This window comes from Scophthalmus maximus, chromosome 1 (assembly GCF_022379125.1).
Source record: "Scophthalmus maximus strain ysfricsl-2021 chromosome 1, ASM2237912v1, whole genome shotgun sequence".
NCBI lineage: Eukaryota > Metazoa > Chordata > Actinopteri > Pleuronectiformes > Scophthalmidae > Scophthalmus > Scophthalmus maximus.
The window spans coordinates 942,501-962,997 of record NC_061515.1 but is presented as its reverse complement, the minus strand read 5'-3'; the positions used below and the strand labels follow the sequence as shown (position 1 = coordinate 962,997).

At 44.3% G+C, this 20,497-nt stretch overlaps 2 protein-coding genes across 3 annotated transcripts in view; both read left to right on the top strand.

The window, feature by feature from the left end:
- Positions 1 to 7,935, top strand: part of ascc3 (activating signal cointegrator 1 complex subunit 3) — an 89,102-nt gene extending 81,167 nt beyond the window's left edge. Inside the window, exons 37-42 of the mRNA XM_035643535.2 lie at positions 1,032 to 1,256; positions 2,781 to 2,932; positions 3,526 to 3,676; positions 4,811 to 5,020; positions 5,857 to 6,032; positions 6,969 to 7,935. Coding sequence (XP_035499428.2) covers positions 1,032 to 1,256; positions 2,781 to 2,932; positions 3,526 to 3,676; positions 4,811 to 5,020; positions 5,857 to 6,032; positions 6,969 to 7,140 — 1,086 coding nt within the window. The 3' untranslated portion in view covers positions 7,141 to 7,935. The remainder of the gene's footprint in view (positions 1 to 1,031; positions 1,257 to 2,780; positions 2,933 to 3,525; positions 3,677 to 4,810; positions 5,021 to 5,856; positions 6,033 to 6,968) is intronic.
- Positions 7,936 to 10,302: 2,367 nt separating this feature from the next.
- Positions 10,303 to 20,497, top strand: part of sim1a (SIM bHLH transcription factor 1a) — a 17,222-nt gene continuing 7,027 nt past the window's right edge. Inside the window, exons 1-8 of one of the 2 annotated variants that reach the window (XM_035640791.2) lie at positions 10,303 to 10,650; positions 14,896 to 14,978; positions 15,818 to 15,907; positions 16,139 to 16,247; positions 16,330 to 16,415; positions 17,505 to 17,704; positions 17,829 to 17,935; positions 18,975 to 19,122. In XM_035640791.2, coding sequence (XP_035496684.2) covers positions 10,476 to 10,650; positions 14,896 to 14,978; positions 15,818 to 15,907; positions 16,139 to 16,247; positions 16,330 to 16,415; positions 17,505 to 17,704; positions 17,829 to 17,935; positions 18,975 to 19,122 — 998 coding nt within the window. In that variant the 5' untranslated portion in view covers positions 10,303 to 10,475. Of the gene's footprint in view, positions 10,651 to 14,895; positions 14,979 to 15,160; positions 15,413 to 15,817; positions 15,908 to 16,138; positions 16,248 to 16,329; positions 16,416 to 17,504; positions 17,705 to 17,828; positions 17,936 to 18,974; positions 19,123 to 20,497 lie in introns of those variants that run through there. The other variant, XM_035640811.2, reaches the window with a different exon arrangement.

Below are 20,497 nucleotides of genomic sequence, written 5' to 3'. Positions count from 1 at the left end.
AAGTAGCTGAAAATGATCATACAGTAGATGTTATATATATATATACTAAAAAACAAAAGATGAAGATTTGGTCATTTGTTGTAGTGATTAATTTGGCAGCTCGTGAGTAATGTTCCTGTAATTGAAACTGAACCAAAAGTAGAAAAACGGAAGAAGCTCTATTTTTTTTAAAAACCACACAACCAGTTGTTTGGAATTTCAGACGAGCTGCAGAAGGGCTGTCAGGTTTTTTGTTTCCAAAAATTAAGTTCGGACAAAGTTCAGATGACACGCAATCATCCCCCCGGGCAAAATGTATAATTTTGTAAAAACTTGTAAGTATGTTTTTGAAGCACTTGCACTTGGACCTGACCCTTCAATAGCTCTCAGCTGTGTATACCTTCCCTTTTCTTTTTGTTTGCTTTGCTCCGCTCCTTCTGATTTCTGTCTGCAATGCAACGGCCGCCCCAGAGCTCCAGGCTCTTCTCCCCCTGCTCCCCTCCCCCTCCTCTGTCCCAGGGAATGTGACTACCAGAGGTGTGAGTCGCTGTGTGGAATTGTTGGTTCTGAAATGTCTTTCTCTCCAGCACATCCATATGCAGACACAACAGCACTGAACCATAAATCATTCAGAGATGATTCCTGTTCCTATCCTGTCACCCCCTGCAGCCCCCCACCTGGCGCAGGGGGGGTGACAAATACCTCCATGGCAGCCAGTTGACGGGAGTACATTAGGCAGAGTTGAACTGGAGTGAAGCGGAGAGCCGCGCGTGTCCGTGCATCTATCTGTACAACGATTACCTCGACGCAGACACCAGACTGATGGACCAGCATCAACCATCTTGTCGTCCCAGTGACGCGCTGCGTGTGCTTGTCGTGTCCTCGTCAGTCCGTGTGTGGCTTTCCCAGAAATGTTCTGGAAATAGTTTGATCCCATCCCTCTGCTGATTTCCAAGCCGGTTCAAATGCAGCTGTTGGGAGATAGACGCTCAGATTTAAGAAATGTCTGACTGCGTTCGTTTCCTTCTTGTTTCCTATCTCTGCCTCTCAAGGATGCAGAGGAGTACGCTGAGTTGCCCGTCAGACACAACGAGGACCAGCTCAACAGCCAGTTGGCTCAGCAGCTCCCGCTGAAGGTCAACCCCCACTCCTACGACAGTGCCCACACCAAGGCCCACCTGCTGCTGCAGGCCCACTTCAGCCACGCCCAGCTGCCGTGCAGTGACTACACCACCGACACCAAGACCGTGCTGGACAACACCATCCGAGTCTGTCAGGTACAGTCACACACCATCAATACATGACTACAGTGATTGATAACTGACTGATGAATCTTTGAAGCATCAATCCAATCTGGAAACTTCCAGAGCAGCAGAGGCAGCGCATCATGTTAGACCGTTAGCGTTCGCAGTTGGTGAAAGTTTTATGTGTTGTCTCTAACCATCTTGTTGATCACAGTCTTCCACCGGTCAACCTAGCGCGAGCAGCTGTGGTGGGCGGGGCTTGTGTTATTTGCATAACATGAATATTCATGGTCTCAGAATTCCTGAGTGAGGGAGAGAGAGTGGATGGTTTCAGACACATTTCTCCATTTTCACAATGTTAAACAAAATATTAGGCGTAGCAGATTATTTTTATAAACTTTAAAACATGACTGGAGGGGATATTTAAGGTAAAGTGGTGAGAGAGAATTAGATTTGAATCATGTGCTGCACATCTTGGGAGGCTGCGCTGTGTCCGAGGATGAAGCCGAGAATAAAAAGGGGGAATGTTTAACATTAGCAGGTGATTTGTAGTTGAACTTACTGGTCCATCTCATAAATAACATGATGCTCAGGGGTCATACTGTATGTAAACCCCCCAGGTTATCTCATTGTCTGGCAGCCACAACGGCTCTACTACCCACATCTCACATGGAAAGTGGCTCTTTGAAAACTTTAACGCTTATCACAGTTAACGATTCAGGAACACCGGCGACAACAAACCCCATAACTTTATCGATTAAACTTTCTCCATGCGGATTTTTTAGCATCTACAGTGGTGCGTGTGTGTGTGTGTGTGTGTGTGTGTGTGTGTGTGTGTGTGTGTGTGTGTTTGTGTGTGCGTGTGCGTGTGCGCGTGTTTGTGTGTGTGTGTGTGTGTATATGTGTGTGTGTGTGCGTGATGGTGTTTATTTTGTTCCTCGTATGTAGTGTTTGAAGTTAGGACCATGTCAGTGCGTCTGTAAGCCATTGTCCACAGCTCAGTGTGTGTGTGTGTGTGTGTGTGTATATATGTACATATGTACATGTACATGTGCTGGTGATTTTCCATGCTGTGTATCTGGCATTGATGTTACATGGCTCATGGTTCATGGATGTGGTTACTTCTCTGGTGTCCATCCTGCTTCCATTTACTGAAACGGTTCTGGTTTTCAGTTTTACTTTACGGTTTGTTTCTCATTTTATTAAATGTAAACTTTTATTGGTACTTACAGAAAAGCATAAAGTTAATACGACCCGTGACTGTTGCTGTCGCCCCGGACAACATTCAAACTGACATGTCTATCAGTTAACACCTTGCCCCCCTTTTCAAATGGACACTTCAAACAAGGCAATGAGCTGTATGTGTTTTAAGAGTATTACTAATACAGCTGCCTCTCTAACAAGAGAGGAGATGTATTCAGACACTCAGTGTCTATAGTTATCTCTCTGTTGGAAGCATTTTATACTCCGGCAGACTTTTGACTTTGGCAGGAATAAATATAAATCATTATTTGATCTTCATTTTTATACTTTGTGTTCTGTGTTTCTTCTGCTCAGGCAATGCTGGATGTCGCAGCGAATGAAGGCTGGCTCGTCGCAGCCCTCGGTATTTGCAACCTGGTTCAGATGATCGTCCAGGGCCGCTGGCTGCACGACTCCTCGTTGCTGACGCTGCCGCACGTGGAACAGCAGCACCTCTACCTGTTCAGGTGTGTGACATCCGACAGACGCTAAGACTCAGTGTGTTGTGGCCCGTGGTTTAGAGCGTCCGTGTCTCGGACCGGAGGCTGCGGGTTCCAGCCCCGACCGGTCCGGTCAAAACATCAACAACAGACAATCTTTCTCCAAAAATTGTTTATTGCCCCTTTAAGGGTTTTTAAAGCTTTGAGGCTGCTGTCACGACGCACAGGAAACTGTTTTGTATGCACCGTCCGTAGCCGGTGTCTCTGGTGCTGAGCGGTTTCTAACTGATCCCGTCCTCAAGTGTAGAACTTGGCAAACACCATCGGTTGCTTTCTGAAAACCCTCCGACGCCGGAGCAAATCCAAATGTAGTAACACATTGAAGACCCAGAGAGTTAATGTCCATGCACGCACCACATGAGTCTCCACACCTGCATCCTACAGTGTCAAATCATTTTGTGCGAACAGTGAAAATGTTACTAGAGTTGGGATGCGAATGGCAGAAGCTGCGGGCCAGATGCTGAAAGATATCTCAAGGAATGGGATAGGATTTATTGTGGTGCTGTGCCTCTTGACCAAGAATTTCTTTTTTCCTTCCGTCTCCTCCAATCACTGAATAGTAAATGGGCAAACAGGAAGGAGAGGAGGAGCGCGGGAGGCTACAACGGGCCAATCGAAGGACTTCCTGAGCTGATCGCCGCCTGCAACGGAAAAGAAAGTGTCTTCGCCGCCATTGTCGGCCAAGAGTTCAATTCGAGTCAGATTGCCCAGGTGAGATTACGAATACTTCCACCCCATTCATACATGACATCAACATTCATCTCAGGTGTGGACAGCTCTGAGTACAGAGTCCACACAAACAACATCTGGCGTCTGATTTATTTCCTGTACTCCACAAATCAAATATTCAAATGAAATCTATGGCCTTATTTTAAACTCAATATTTCTCTCACCGTATTAACATTGATTATTAATGTTCAAACAGCCCCTTCAACAAACATCAGTCTACCAAATAAAGTCGTGACACGCCTCGTCTGTATTGTTCTGATTTCTTCTTCTTCCTCTTCCTTTTAATCTACGGCCGACGGAGGCACAGGAAGTGGACCGCTGCCTCACCAGGTTGAAAACGGAAAAAGAACGAGTGTTGGTTTTTGCAAACAGAAACGATTTCTGTGTGTACAGTAGAGCGGGGGAAGTGAGGCGCGATACTTCTTTACAAAAATATTCTTCAGAATGGGCCTATTCCTACATCTGGTTAATGCAGATCATCCGCATTATCTCACTCCCACACACACACACACACACACACACACACACACACACACACACACACTCTGGTCCCGTGTTCCTCCAGGATCCCCAATTACAGTTCCATCGATGGCCTTACAGCTCCAGTTTAAGTGCTAATTGCAGGAGTAATGAGAGTGTCCGGGCACATCGGCAGGTCCCGTGGCCTCACCCAATCAGTGTCCCCGCCCCCCACCCCCATCCCCACCTTCACTCCCCCACTGCCCCCACCCCCCACCCCCCCACAGTGTGGCAGGCGCTCTAATTAAATAATTAGATGTGCAGCAGTGTTCCTGTCTGATTTGCTCAGGGAGAGTAATCCTCATATAAATAGCTTTTGCTGTGTGAATTGAGAGGTTTTTCACTACCTTTCAAACACACACACACACACACACACACACACACACACACACACACACACACATCCTCGCTCCAGTCTCTTTGCCTTCATCTTTTTATGTCTCACATCCTCTGTCTGGGATTGAAACCAACTGTTTCTCAAATCCTCCATAAATAAACACGCAAGAAGCTCCTAAGACCAGAGAAGTGTCTGTTAGAATCAGTTAAGGTCTCCTTCCTCTCCATTTTGAAACTCTTCTTCCTCCCCCCCCACGTCAGGCGTGGTCCTTCCTGAGTCACCTCCCGGTGCTGGAGGTGCAGATGAGTGTGAAGGGCTGGTGGGAGGAGAGCCAGCAGCAGACGGAGCTTCGCCTGCCCACGGCACCACGAGCGAACCTGAGGGAGGAGAGCAGCTGGCTGCGGGTCCACGCCGACCAGGAGTATGTTCTGCAGGTGTCGCTGAGACGCGTCAACGTGGGCCAACAGAGGGTCAGTGACGTCTCCGCAACGTCTATTTCGTTAGAAGGATGAACATAGTGGAGCGTGTGAGGAGTCAGATATTTGTCTCAGGAGGTGGTGGAGAACGAAACCGAGCTGAAAGTAGAGAAAATGTAGTTCTATTTCGTCACTTTGATCAGTTGATTTGCTCAAAGTCACAATGAACTTTGGCCTTGTTCAGTCTCTCCTCTCCTGATGAAGCTCGCCATTTATCTCTCCACTCCTTTTAACCTGGTTTTCTTTGTTCAGGTTGCTTTTGCATGTTGGCCACAGATGCAGTTCTGTCACAGAAGAGATTTACTGATCTTCAGATGTTGATGCTACTTATCACTGCAGTGATTTAGTGTTGTGTTTCCATAACGTTGGGGTGTGTGGGCTCCAGCCCTGAAACTCCCCTGGGAACTTAGACGTGGCTGCAGTTTGCTACGGGGAAACAGGATTTATAATAAAAACAAGTTTGAGGGGCAAAGTGACGTTATCCGACTCTTCTTTTTCCTTTTTGCACAGTCCAATTATCACTTTCTATTACGAATATACGACGGAGTATTAGGGCCACATTGAGAGAGAAAAAATTGGAGACTTTGAGACCAAAGTCGTAATTTTACAAGAATAAAGTCGGAATTTCTTAATCTGCTGTATTATATTATATTGTCGAGCAAAGCATTACATTATACATGGGATTATGATATTTCAGACTCTGCTTTGTTCTCCACACCTCCGCTAACAGATCTCGTGCTCACATAAAGTTGATATGCTGTAAGTACGTATGTAAGTACAGTTACGCATGTTGCACAGTTGGACCGTGACAGCGTGTCTTGTTGTTTCAGAGGAAGCAGGACAGTAAGGCCCAGGCTCCCCGGTTCTCCAAGGCCAAGGACGAGGGCTGGTTCCTGGTCATGGGGGAGGTGGATCGCAGGGAGCTGCTGGCCGTCAAACGGGTCGGATACGTGCGCAACCACACGTCTGTGTCTTTGGCCTTCTTCACGCCGGAGAAGACGGGAAAGTAAGAAGTTGAACAAAGAGGAGATTTGAAATCACACAGGAACACAAGCTTGTCGTTTAGAGGGAACAGCTTCAGTCAGACTCAAGGCCAGTTACAGCTCAGACGACCTGAACCGTCTCACAGACACTTTGGATTAGTCGCAGTTCATGAACACGGTTGTCACTGGTTCATAGTCAAACACATTTATCTTTAACAATAGTTGACAAGGCTGCAGGTTGTGACCTGGTCTCTACTGGTCACAAAGGAAGGATTTCTCAGAAATGCTTGGTATGAAATAATGTCATCATTCTATTTGATTAATTCTCAAGGAAATATATCTGTTGAATTCACTGCCTCATACAATGAACACGAGACCAAATCATATCAAGATAAAACCCAACGATGCGTTAGAGCGTTTGCTCACTTGAACGTCCGGTCGAAGGTCCGAACCAACGCTTGTGTTTTCATTACATTGTAAACATTTGATCCGGTTGGTTTTGGTTCCTCAACTTCCTGTAATTGGTCCGACAGTCTGAACCATCCAAAGAATTTGTTTTCACACTGCGAACGAACCAAACCATGGTTCAGTGTGATCCGGACTCGAGACCAACCTCTTTTGGTTGGACCAGATGTTGGACCAGATGTTAGACCAGATGTTGGTCCATTGGTCCGAGGAAACGTTCACACCTGCAACTTCTTTGGTTTCAGACCAAATTGAAAAGTCCAAAGGTCCGGACCAAACAGGGTACTGTAGGTGTGACAGCGCCCTTATCGCGTCTCTTAACATTGTCCGACTACTCTTCCCTGTTTGTGGCACGATGTCATCTTTAAAACAACTCGCAAATATAGTTTCCTGTTTCCCGGCTCAGTCATTTCATAGAACAGCTGGACACTGTAGTTTTACCCTCTGTGTCCACGTGTAAATGTCCTGCTGATGCATGTGACTTGTGGTTTCAGGTTCATCTACACACTGTACCTGATGAGTGACAGCTACCTGGGTGTGGACCAGCAGTACGACATCCACCTGAACGTGACGCCCGCCAGCATCGCCGCCCAGGTCAACACGGAGGTGTCGGACTCGGTGGCCGACATGAGCCTCGGCTCAGGGACTAAACAAAAACGAGTGTGACGAGACGGAAGCACACGGTCACTGTGTTAAACACTGACGCTGATCTGCGATCATGGTGTTCGCTTAGAACTCTGTCCTCTTTTTTGGTTCTTTGCAGTCTCAACTTGAAGAATTCTATAAAACAGAAACAACAGCGCACCCTTTCTCACAGTCTCAGCTCTAGCTCTGATTTTACAGCCAACTTTTGTGGAAAATTGACCGAATTGAACATTTCCCCAGATTCTGCCTCTGCACACGGGGACTCGGACACTGTTCCCTTGAGGCAATCTGACACCTGAAGGTAGTAAAGTGTCCGATGGATGCTTCTGTTTGTTGAATCCTTGTTTAGGTTTTTTTTCTTTATTCCAGTCCACCAAAGACCACTCACTCGTTGGCCACATCCAGTGTAGGAAGCGGCCCTGCAGTGGTTTGTAGTGGGAAAACTGAGCTCCACAACATTTTCTCAAAAGATTCCAGTAAAGACACATGACAAGAGGCGACTGCAGAAGAAACAAGCCACGTCCCAGGATAAGATTCACAACTACATATTTTTTTGACTGTTCACTATTACTATGTTCACAATATAGTCATACAGTGTTTCCACCCAGAGAATCAAATCACGAACCAGCTTCACAGAATGATGCCACAGCAGTTATCTGACCTGTACGACTCGGTCGACCATCTGATGAACTGACCAGAGACGGAATATTGATCCAAAAATGAAATGTATAAAATGTCAGAATTTATTTCTTCTTAAAAATAACAAAACAGATTCCTGAGAAATATAAATAAATGAATAAAACCACCTTGAAACGACCCGATTGTTCTCTGTGTGTCAGCACCTCGACACCTCGACACCACGACCCCCCGGCACATGGGGAGATTTAGGGTTCGGGTTCAAGTTCCACAAGGAGCCTGTTGTCGGGACGCGATACTTAAACTAGAGTTTACATCGTGTCTGTCCAGACACGTATATGATCTGTGCGGTGAAGCCTTGGACACGAGGAGAGTCGTGGGCAAAGATGTGTTTTGTGGAGTGACCGTGACCTTCACCTTTCACCTCCGGCCTTTGACCACCGAAATCGAATCCGTTAATCCTTTAATCCAAATGGACGTTTTTTGCCAGACGTAATGAATTTCCCTCCTGGCGTCCGTGACATATCACATTCAGAACAACGGGAGGAAGATTGGAAAAAACTGTGGTGAAGAATTTGACAGATTTTTTATTTAAAAAAAAAAAATTAAGTCAAAATTTGTTATGGTCTCAAATGTGTTGTGTTGTCACGGTGACCTCGGCCTTCGGTTCATCTTTTGAGTTCAAGTTTGTGCCAGATGTGTTCACGAGACAGAGGTCGGCTCACTGCCGTGATCTTTGACCTCTGAGTTCACGCCTGAGTCCGAGAGGACGTTTGTACCAAATTCAAAGAAATTCCCGCAGCGACATCGTGTCCACAAGAGTTGGACGGACGAACAGAAACCATCTCAGCTGTTGCCGGAGAGGAGGTAAGATGTTTGTATCAAAGTGTCTTCGCTGAGTGAAACAGGAAAAAAAAAGTCTTGACAGAGTTTATTTATTTAATCTGCTGCAGTTTTCAGTGCAGGTGTGTGAAACATGATTCTCTCCCACCACCACAGGAACTTCAGTCAGGAGTCACCCAACTGTTCCATCACGTGAATCTCCTCCTCCACACGTCAGACGTGTCCAATCAGACGCTGAGGAAGAGAAAGAAAAACCACTTTGAAATTCAGTTTTTCTGTCGAACCTCGTCTCTGATTGAGAAGGTTCCAGACTTCTTCGGCCACCACTAGCATAGCAAACCCATATTGCCAGTGGCCCAGTTGCATTGTGGGAACCGTAGGTAACGTGGGAATTTAGAAAAAGAAATAACCTGATCTAACATAATTAGACTAATTCTATAAGTGTAGAGGACAAAGTTGGTTTGAAGATATGATCCCTCAATGATCAGGACATTATTAAAACCATTTATATTTGTTCGTTTGACGACATGAACATATGTGTTTGGGGCATTAAGCAGCATATTACTGTCTATATGACTCCAACGTGGAGACTCGTTCATTCGCACATCATTTGTTGAAAAGAAAAACAATTCCTTCAAGTTATGAGCATCACACGTTACAGATAATCTGATAATGAAGAAAATATGGTTTGTTTTGCTTCTGCCAATGTGTCAACTTCAATGTACCAAATATGAAAACAGTTTCTTTCCACTGTTAACAAGTGTAACACGTCCAGTTGAATCTGGTTGCAGGTTTAACAATTCAAAAAATGCATTAAGAAAATTGTCTGTATGAAGTTTAGTGGAGGTGTAATATTTAAGCCGATTGAAAGAGAAGGTTTCACAGAAAGAGAAATAACCTTCAGGTATGTTGACTAAATATCATTTTTTATTAATATAGAAAACTGTTTTTTAAAAAGTGACGTATATTTCAGAGGAGTTCTGTGTAACATGTTCTGGTTCCACCGGCTTCTGATTCTGATTGTGATTTTTTTTCGATCCAGTTCGGACCAATCCCCGCTCCTCGTGGGCCGCGTCTCCATCCCAGTGGGCGGAGCCAATGGCTGAGCGAGCAGAGGATCCCGGCGTCCAATAGGAGCGGAGTTGCCCCGCAGTCAGTGGGCGGGTCTTCAGATCCTTGTGCCGCTGATCAGATCCATAAAACATCAAAATCCCAGATCACAGATCACTGAGGGATGGAAGAGACGCGCGTGGCGGCGGAGGAGGAGGTTATTCCCGCACAGGGTCCAGATCAGGGGGCGTGTTAACGAACCGTCTTCTGAGGTGAGAGAAGGAACTGTGTGTGTGAATATTTACTTTATGTTCTAAAGATTGAAACACGTGTCCTCGCGGTGTCTCCTCAGCTCCTCATCACCGGGCGGTGATGGGCTGAGGCCCGACGACACCTCGAATCCTCCAGAGTCCAGGAGATAGACGAGGCCTGAAGGAGGCAAACATCTGGACAACATGGGAACGTGTCCCCGCCGCGGCCGAGGATTGTAAAGGCCGAGAGGAGGAGGAGGAAGAGGAAGAGGAGAGGGAGGAGGAGGAGGAAGAGGAGGAAGAGGAGAGGGAGGAGGAAGAGGAGGAAGAGGAGGAAGAAGAGGAAGAGGAAGAAGAGGAGGAAGAGGAGGAGGAGGAGGAAGAGGAAGAGGAGGAGGAGGAAGAGGAGGAAGAAGAGGAAGAGGAAGAAGAGGAGGAAGAGGAGGAGGAGGACACGAGCTCCGGGACCGCACCGGACAGGACCGGCCCGCCATGGTGTGAGACACCGGGGCCAGTGAGGGACCGCAGAGAGAGACAGAGGACCGAGGACAGAGGACAGAGGACCGAGGAGACACGATGAAGGAGAAATCGAAGAACGCGGCCCGGACGCGACGGGAGAAGGAGAACAGTGAATTTTATGAACTGGCCAAACTGTTGCCGCTTCCCTCCGCCATCACGTCCCAGCTGGACAAGGCCTCCATCATCCGGCTGACGACGAGCTACCTGAAGATGAGGATCGTGTTCCCTGAGGGTAAGAGAGAGAAATAATGTCACATAATATACATATGTGTGTGTATAATAATCATCTTCATGTTGCAGTAGCTTGTTGTTATTATTAGTGGTGTCATTAGACTTTAACAGTAACAGTATGAAGGGTATAATGATATATTTTAATTTCCTTGTGCTAAATGTGGCTTGTGCGCGATTTTTATGATTTTATATATATTTTATGTAGTTAATTATTGATTTTAGATTAAAACATATTTGCGGTATAAAATATCTGTAGCATTTGATGGTAACTAAACTATTTTAAAAGTAAAAATATGCTATTTAAATGTAAAACAAATACATATATATATATACACATATAAACACACATATATATATGTATATATATATATATGGCCTATGTCAATATGTGGGATTTAAAAAATATATATTTTCAGCCTATACTTCATATATTATTCTCAAGAAAATATATCTCTCTTTATGTATATGGAGATATGTATATATATAAGTGGTTAAAAATGAAGCAAATGTGCATTTTTTCTAATAATAAGTGTATTCATGTTGTATATTGCGTTGGTGTATTATAGTCTTCATTTATTTCGTATACTATTGAATTATTTTTCAGTGCAGTTATACTGAAAACATGATTATGATATGTGATGACAAGTAAAACAGTATTATAGATGGATAGGTAGGTAGATGGTGATATGATTAACGATGGGAGGAATAAATATTCTGTCAGTTTATCCTCCCTGAGTGTTTGGGGTCAGCAGCAGATCTCTCCCGTGTCTCCGTGTCTCCGTGTCCCCGTGTCCCTCCGTGTCCCTCCGTGTCCCTCCATGTCCCTCCATGTCCCTCCATGTCCCTCCATGTCCCTCCATGTCCCTCCATGTCCCTCCGTGTCCCCATGTCCCTGCGTGTCCGTGTCTCCATGTCCCTCCGTGCCGCACATATTTAATATGATGTTCACATCTGATGGAGGTTCCTCGTGGAGGTGGAGGAGGGAACGTGATGACAGAAGGATCTAAGCGGTGTGTGTGTGTGTGTGTGTGTGTGTGTGTGTGTGTGTGTTATCTGGTGTTTTGATTTAAAAATCAATCACTATATCACTTCTTTGATTATTTCTCTTCTAATACACAGTCACTGTCAAACTAACACAAGATATGAGCAGGACACGTGATCTATATTCATAAATTATATGATCTGTATTATACTTCATTCATGATTCAACACACAAATTATGAGAACAATTGACACTGAACATAAGTTCAGGTTGTTGTAGCCAAATAATAATTCAAACAATGAAGTTCAAGACGTAGAAGATGACTTCTTAAAGCAGTTGTAGATATTGTTGCATCAACAATAAGTCGATGCGCTTTAAAACTCAACTCCACTTATGTAACTGGGTCCCATAATAATGAGAGCTTCTGGTGAATATCACAATAATCGCGGCAGTAAAAGTAAAATGTCAGTGTGGTAGGAAGAACTCCTCTTATTGAATCACACGTCACAGTGGTAAAAAAAAAATCGCCGACTATTTTCATAATTGATGAATCGGTTCAAGTAGTTTTTATGAAATAAAAAAGTTCAAATTCTTTCAAGCTCTCTGAATAATTTAAAGGATAATCTGACTCGTGCTCCTCCGTCCTGCAGGCTGCTCCCTCTGTCTCCATTAAATCATAACTCTTACACCAGTTCACACACACACACACACACACACACACACACACACACACACACACACACTCTCTCTCTCTCTCTCTCTGCACCACGAGACACGTGTGACCCTTCAAACTGAGAGAGCTTCACTTGTTCTGCAGTGGTTTGGAGAAGAAATCATATTTTCTATATGATATTGTGTGTGTGAGCGTGTGTGTGTGTGTGAGCGTGTGCGTGTGTGTGTGTGTGTGTGTGTGTGTGTGTGTGAGCGTGTGAGTGTGTGTGTGTGTGTGTGTGTGAGCGTGTGAGCGTGTGAGTGTGTTTGTGTGTGTGTGTGTGTGTGTGTGTGTGTGAGCGTGTGTGTGAGCGTGTGAGCGTGTGAGTGTGTGTGTGTGTGTGTGTGTGTGTGTGTGTGTGTGTGTGAGTGTTTGTGTGTTTGTGTGTGTGTGGGTGTGTGTGTTTGTGTGTGTGTGTGTGTGTGAGCGTGTGCGTGTGTGTGTGTGTGTGAGCGTGTGAGTGTGTGTGTGAGTGTGTGAGTGTGTGTGTGTGTGTAGGGGGGGGGGGCAGGACCCTTGACCTCAGCCAGGCTGTCCATCCCGTGTGGATTCTTTTTACAACCGCAGCCAAACACCTCAGATATCTTGTGAACTTCTCTCCAACAGGAGACGAGGAAACAATCACTTTTTAAAAATCAATTTTTTCAAATTAGATTTAGTTTTTTTTTTAAATCCCGTTTGTATTGATCATTACGTGTCTGGTCTATTAGCTAATATCTCTTCACAGCTTCTGTATAGTAATAGGAAGGTGAAAGCATCTCGTGAGGATCAACATGTCTGATCGTTGTGTGACATTTTGTTCCTGCAGCGTTTTGTGATGATGAAAATCCACGTGGAGCTTTTTTCGTTTTCCTTTTTCGATTTACGTTCTCAACACTTCATAACAGTCAACGTGACTGTGACTGTCAATACATATGAAAGTGCCCGAAATTATTATTTTTATTATTATTTTTATTATTATTATTTTTATTATTATTTTATTATTTTATTTTTATTATTATTGGACCATGAACGGAACATTTATTTCTTATTTCCCTGAATCGAATTGTGAAATTGAATTCATTCTTTTATTTATCTGTTTCACGTGTCCTCTCCAATGGATGTCGTGCAATTTAGATGTTTTAATATTCTATTTTGAATTAAATAATTTTATCTTTAAATTTAAAAAAAAAAAATTTTATATTGGAAGAAAAAAAACGAATAAATAAAAATCCCGATTAGATCCCATCCGGGGCTCGGGCCTCCCAACGAGCCACAAGAGGATTGACGTATTTTATTAAAATGTATTTTATTCATTTATCCATTTATTTAACGTTTCATATTGATGTTGCTTTTTATTTTTCTTTATTTGTGCCGCGAGAGAAGAAGTTCTTGTCCATTGAACACGTCCGTGTCCATGGCGTGTTTTAACAGTTAATGCTGGAAACCACTGCTCTGATAATGTCGAATAATCATAATAATAAGAGACAAAGCTGGTTGGTACCACGAGGGTGATTAGTGAATCATGTTTTGTCTTTAGATGAATTATTAAATGCCTCAGTGATCTGCTCTCTGCTCCGCGCTTCTTTTGGGCTCAATATTTTATTTAATATAATCTCCTCCGTGTTGCTATTGTTACTGTCTATTGTCGCTGTTGTAGACAACAATAATAATCATAATAACAATAATAATAATAACTAGAGGACTATTAAAGGGGAGAGGCCTCCGATGGTTTATTTCTCCTCAGGTCGTTCTCGGTTCTGGTGATTAAATTAGACGAAGTGTTTAATAGTGTGTTTATATATATATATATTTATAATTATATTTATATACATTTATCTTTATCTTTATACCTTTTTATGTATGATAGTTTTCAGTGTGTATCAGCTCCGGTTTGTTCTGCGGAGCGCGCGCACACACACACACACACACACACACACACACACACACACACACACACACACACACACACACACACACAATCACACACAAACACACACACACACACACACACACACACACCCGGACATGTTTTGAGCTGTGAACACCGATCCGGTCGAGTCTGGATGTGGAGTCGTGTCTTTTACTGAAACTGCACGAGCTCAACATGTTGATGTTTTTTTTTCCATAGTAGAATCAGTGTGATTTATTCATATTTCTTTCTGTATTGTAGTTTATATATTTTTATAAATGTGTTTACACTCTAAAAAATTAAATATAAATATAAATTAAATATAAATAATTAAACTCCTAAAGTTGTGATCATATTTTTTTGGAGACTACAATTATGAATCTATTATGAACTTGTGTTATTTATATATCAGACAATAAATCAGGCACAGGGGTTCTCTGACATCTCTGCAGTGAACAAGAGTTTCAAACACGTTGTTGCCTTTTGCTTTCGTCTTCACTGTAAAATGAGAAAATGCTTAATGATTCAGTTAACGACATTGTTTCCTCTGTGTGTGTCTGTGTGTGTGTGTGTGTGCGTGTGCGCGTGTGTGTGTGTGTGATGTGTGTGTGTGTGTGTGTGTGTGTGTGTGTGTGTGTGTGTGTGTGTGTGTGTCTCCCAGGCCTCGGGGAGTCGTGGGGTCACGTGAGTCGAACTCGTTCTCTGGACGGGGTCAGTCAGGAGTTGGGCTCCCACCTCCTACAGGTACTTGACCGCTGGTTCACACAAAACACTGAAAAGACTCGTGATAGTTCATTAGAATCACACCAACCTTCACCAGAACCACACGTTCATGTATTTCTATTCCAGCCGCATGTAGGTGCAGGCTGTTTGTGTGCTTTAACGGCCGCGGCCATCTGCCTCCTGTTGCCTTCGCGGTGGTGAGGAGTCAAATGAGCTGAACACATTCCTGGTCACGCACGGAGCCTCGGCAGCAGCAGCTCAATGGAGCCGAGCTGCAGAAACACTGAGCGCTCACCGGCTGCAGAGCAGAGACGCTCAGCGTGAACAGAGCTTCATGTCAGGATCAGGGCCGGAGGATTGAGGACTGCAGAACAAACTAATACACGCCGACGATCGAGGGCCTGTGATGTTCAGAGAGGGAGGAGCGACATAGAGCAGATATTCCCTGGAGAGTCGTATGTTGCAGCAGCAAAGTGCACAGCTAAATATTCTTTTAAGAAGCAAGCAACATAAATGAACAAAATATAGAAGAATATAAATACTATGCAGTAACAATAATTGTACATGGAGAGTCAGTGTGCACATTTGAAATGAAATGACAGGTAATATGTCAAATCAGCTGCTTCATAAAGGAGCACTTCATCTCTCAGAGGTCGAGGTCGAGTCCCACTGGTACAAGTCAGTGGGTCATTACGTTAGCTGATGTACCTAATAAACTGCTCACTGTTTTGCTATTTCCTAAAATATGACTTTGTCCTGATGTCTCTCAACATTCAAGACAAGAACAATTCATTTTATCGATAAGGTAAATTATTGTTGCCAGTTGCTATAGTGACAGTTTCTTTTATTGTTTGTTTCAGACCTTGGACGGCTTCATCTTCGTGGTCGCGCCGGACGGGAAAATAATGTACATCTCAGAAACGGCCTCGGTCCATTTGGGCCTGTCGCAGGTTGGTGTGTGTGCGTGTATGTGTGTGTGTGTGTGTGTGTGTGTGTGTGTAGGGCCTTGTGTGTGTGTGTGTGTGTGTGTGTGTGTGTAGGGCCTTGTGTGTGTGTGTGTGTGTGTGTGTGTGTGTGTGTGTGTGTAGGGCCTTGTGTGTGTGTGTGTGTGTGTGTGTGTGTGTGTGTGTGTGTGTGTGTGTGTGTGTCTCGGCTCTGAGGCGTGTGTTTGTTTTCAACAGGTAGAGTTGACAGGAAACAGCATCTACGAGTACATCCACCCGGCCGACCACGACGAGATGACGGCCGTCCTCACGGCGCACCAGCCCTACCACTCACACTTCGTCCAAGGTAATCGACCGACCCCAGCACGTCTCGTACTGTACATGATATACAGCACGAACAACAACTTCCTTTGATTATTTGTCTGCAGAATATGAGATGGAGCGCTCCTTCTTCCTGAGAATGAAATGTGTCCTCGCCAAAAGAAATGCCGGTCTCACCTGTGGAGGCTACAAGGTACAGTAGGACGGATGTGCCGCTAATTTATTTATTTTACATACATTGAAATAATGGATATAACTGAAACAATCAGTCCAAAAAAAAATCCAACAAAAAAACTTATAGTACGTTTTATTTATGTGATTTTTTGGGGGTTAAGCGGCCAAAGTAGTTCTTTTCTGTCCATTGTCGTTGATGTTTGCACTGTACATACAGTCAGGATCACAACACAAAGAGCGAGTGATTGACAGATTCAACACCACGATAGGTTTTCTATAAAATAAGATAGAATTAGATAAAATAAGATTAAGATTAATTTATCGTCCCACAAATTGAGAAATTTGTCTTGGGCACTTCACACATGCTGCATAGAAACAATGACATAGAAAACATAATACAAATACAATACGACAAACAATGATGGTGTGTGATACACAACACAGCGTATAGTTGTATAATATGTATTTTTTTATTGTGAGTATAAATGAATTGTAAGTATCGTACCAGGGCTTGTGAGAAGGTTGAGGACGGTGGAAAAAGGAAAGAAATTGCGAGATCATCAAAATCAAAATCAATAAGAGTTCACGTTCAGTGACCGCGGTTCTGAGAGGAAGATTAAATGGCAATAATCCTTATTAGATTATGTACAAAGTTCAGATTTTGTCCCGAAGGTGAAGCCAACAGCTGGAGCGGCATCGTTGTGCTGGAAGGATGAATGTGTCAGACAGTTGTCACGGCGACAAGGTTGATCCATTTTTGATATTTCTTTGGGCTCATGGTTCGACCAGATGCTCAGAATTCTCTCTGTCTCTTTACTGTGAGCTTCACCTTGGTGGGTTGATATTATAATGGAGATTTTACCAGGCGTCGTGGTCACTTATTAATTATGAATAGTGGCAAATCAAAGTCATGGTTGACGTTCAGACTGAACACAGCCGCGTGTTAAAGGGGCAGTGAGCGACTCTGGAGGACGTGGTGATGTTACTGCTGAAATACTCGTCACTGTCACCAAGTGTTTTTATTATCACGATATTGGTGATGTTATCGTTTGAATCCCAGCGACTGGACCGACGTGTGGACTGATGCATTTGCTCTCTCGGCCTCCAGGTGATCCACTGCAGTGGCTACCTGAAGATCCGTCAGTACAGCCTGGACATGTCCCCGTTCGACGGCTGCTACCAGAACGTGGGGCTGGTGGCGGTGGGTCACTCGCTGCCGCCCAGCGCCGTCACCGAGATCAAGCTGCACAGCAACATGTTCATGTTCCGAGCCAGTCTGGACATGAAGCTCATCTTCCTCGACTCGCGGTACGTTCTGTTCCTCACTGTGCTCCTTCTCTATCCGCCCGTGGATACGTCGCGTACGTGTTAATGTGAAGAAGAGTTAACACTGAGCCCTGAGAACACGTGTGTGTGTGTGTGTGTGTCTCAGGGTCGCAGACCTGACAGGCTACGAGCCTCAGGACCTAATAGAGAAGACGCTCTATCATCACGTCCACAGCTGTGACTCCTTCCACCTGCGCTGTGCTCATCACTTGTGTGAGTTAGGTTTGTTTTACCTTCCTGGAAAAATGATCTCTCTCTCTCTCCACACACACTCACACACACACACAGAGACACACACTCACACACTCACACACACACACACACACACACACACACACACACACACACACACAGAGACACACACTCACACACAAACACACACACACACACACACACACACACACACACACACAGAGACACACACTCACACACACTCACACACAAACACACACACACACACACACACACACACACACACACACACACACACACACACACACACACACACACACACACACACACACACACACACACACACACACACACACAGAGACAAACACTCACACACAAACACACACACACACACACACACACACACACACACAGACACACACTCACACACACTCACACACAAACACACACACACACTCACACACACACACAGAGACACACACTCACACACACTCACACAGAGACACACACTCACACACAAACACACACACACACACACACACACACACACACAGAGACACACACTCACACACACTCACACACACACACACACACACACACAGAGACACACACTCACACACACACACAGAGACACACACTCACACACACACACACACACACACTCACACACAAACACACACACACACACACCATATATATATTCACCATATGTTTTATGTGCAATACAATAAGATGAAATAACAATAAATGCAGGGCAGCGTTCCAACAGTAGATTTATCCAGTTTTACTGTGATTTAGGGTTAGGGGTTAGATTTCTCTTCTCATGTGTGATTTCTCTTCTCATGTGTGATTTCTCTTCTCATGTGTGATTTCTCTTCTCATGTGTGATTTCTCTTCTCATGTATGATTTCTCTTCTCATGTGTGATTTCTCTTCTCATGTATGATTTCTCTTCTCATGTGTGATTTCTCTTCTCATGTGTGATTTCTCTTCTCATGTGTGATTTCTCTTCCTCTCTCAGTGACCATGTGTGATTTCTCTTCCCCTCTCTTGATCCGTAGTGCTGGTGAAGGGTCAGGTCACCACTAAGTATTACCGCTTCCTGGCCAAGCAGGGCGGCTGGGTCTGGGTCCAGAGTTACGCCACCATCGTGCACAACAGCCGCTCGTCGCGACCTCACTGCATCGTCAGTGTCAACTACGTCCTCACGTGAGTCTCTGCGTCTCCTCGTCTCCTCCTCAGTGCTGCTGGACTCACCGGGTGGTTCAGTCAGATGATTCAAAGGGTTTGCTCCTTGTTGTTGTTGTTGTTGTTGTTGTGTTGGTGGTGTGTAGTTTTTGTTGTTGTTGTTGTTGTTGTTGTGGTGTTGGTGGTGTGTAGTTGTTGTTGTTGTTGTTGTTGTTGTGTTGGTAGTATGTTGTTGTTTTTGTGTAGTAGTTGTTGTTGTTGTTGTTGTTGTGTAGTTGTTGTTGTTGTGTTGGTGGTATGTTGTTGTTGTGTTGGTGATGTGTTGTTGTTGTTGTGTAGTTGTAGTTGTGTTGGTGGTGTGTTGTTGTTGTGTAGTTGTAGTTGTGTTGTTGTTGTGTAGTTGTTGTTGTGTAGTTGTTGTTGTTGTTATTGTTGTTGTTGTTGTGTAGTTGTTTTGTAGTAGTAGTTGTTGTTGTTGTTGTGTAGTTGTTGTTATTGTTGTGTTGGTGGGGTGTTGTTGTTGTTGTTGTGTTGTTGTTGTGTTGTTGTTGTTGTTGTTGTTGTGTTGGTGGTGTGTGGTCAGCGTGCTGTTCTTTTATCTGTACACAGAATTTATTGGATGAAAGTGGATTTCTGTTTTAGGGGTCGACCGATTTTGGCTATTTCAGGACCGATAGCGATTATTACTAACCTAAGAGACCGATAACCGATATTTGAAAGCAACATTTGTCCACAAGCTCATCCTAATATTGTGTGTACAGTATTCAGAGCCTGATGAAGTAAGTTGAGGTGTTCGTAACCCTGTGGTGCTGAATCACTCCTGTGCATCAACTACTGGAACAGAGAAGCACAACTGCTCATGTGTCTACATGTCCATGTTATTGATCATCTTCACAGCAGGTTTGTTCCTGAGTGTGATATGACTGACGTGTCTGCAGAGAGAGAGACGCTCGCTGGCGCCGATCTCTGCCGCGCTGTCATTTCTGCTGTGATAAGATAATGAGTGTTGATACTGGAGACTCACACAAACAGTTCATGTGAAGCAATTAACTTGGAGGTTAATTGGAAAATACAACATGTGTTTGTTGGAGCAGGAAAGAAAGAAAAAAAAATCTGGCAATAAAGAAACTTTTCTTTAGTTTTCATCGTTGTAGGGGATGAGTTCAGAAACAGAAGGAAATGAGTGAATATGATTATGATTATGATTATGATTTTGTTTTATTTCGGGGGAAACCTCAGCTTTTCTCTTCTTCTTCGACCCATGTCAGACGTTCCGCCCGTGTCGCTCTCCTGTGTGGCGGCTTTGTTACTCGGTTTGCGAGGAGAGCTCATGTGTCGGTGGTTACCTGCGGCCGCCGCCGCCTCCGTCATCTGGTAGAGTTTATCTGAGACTGAC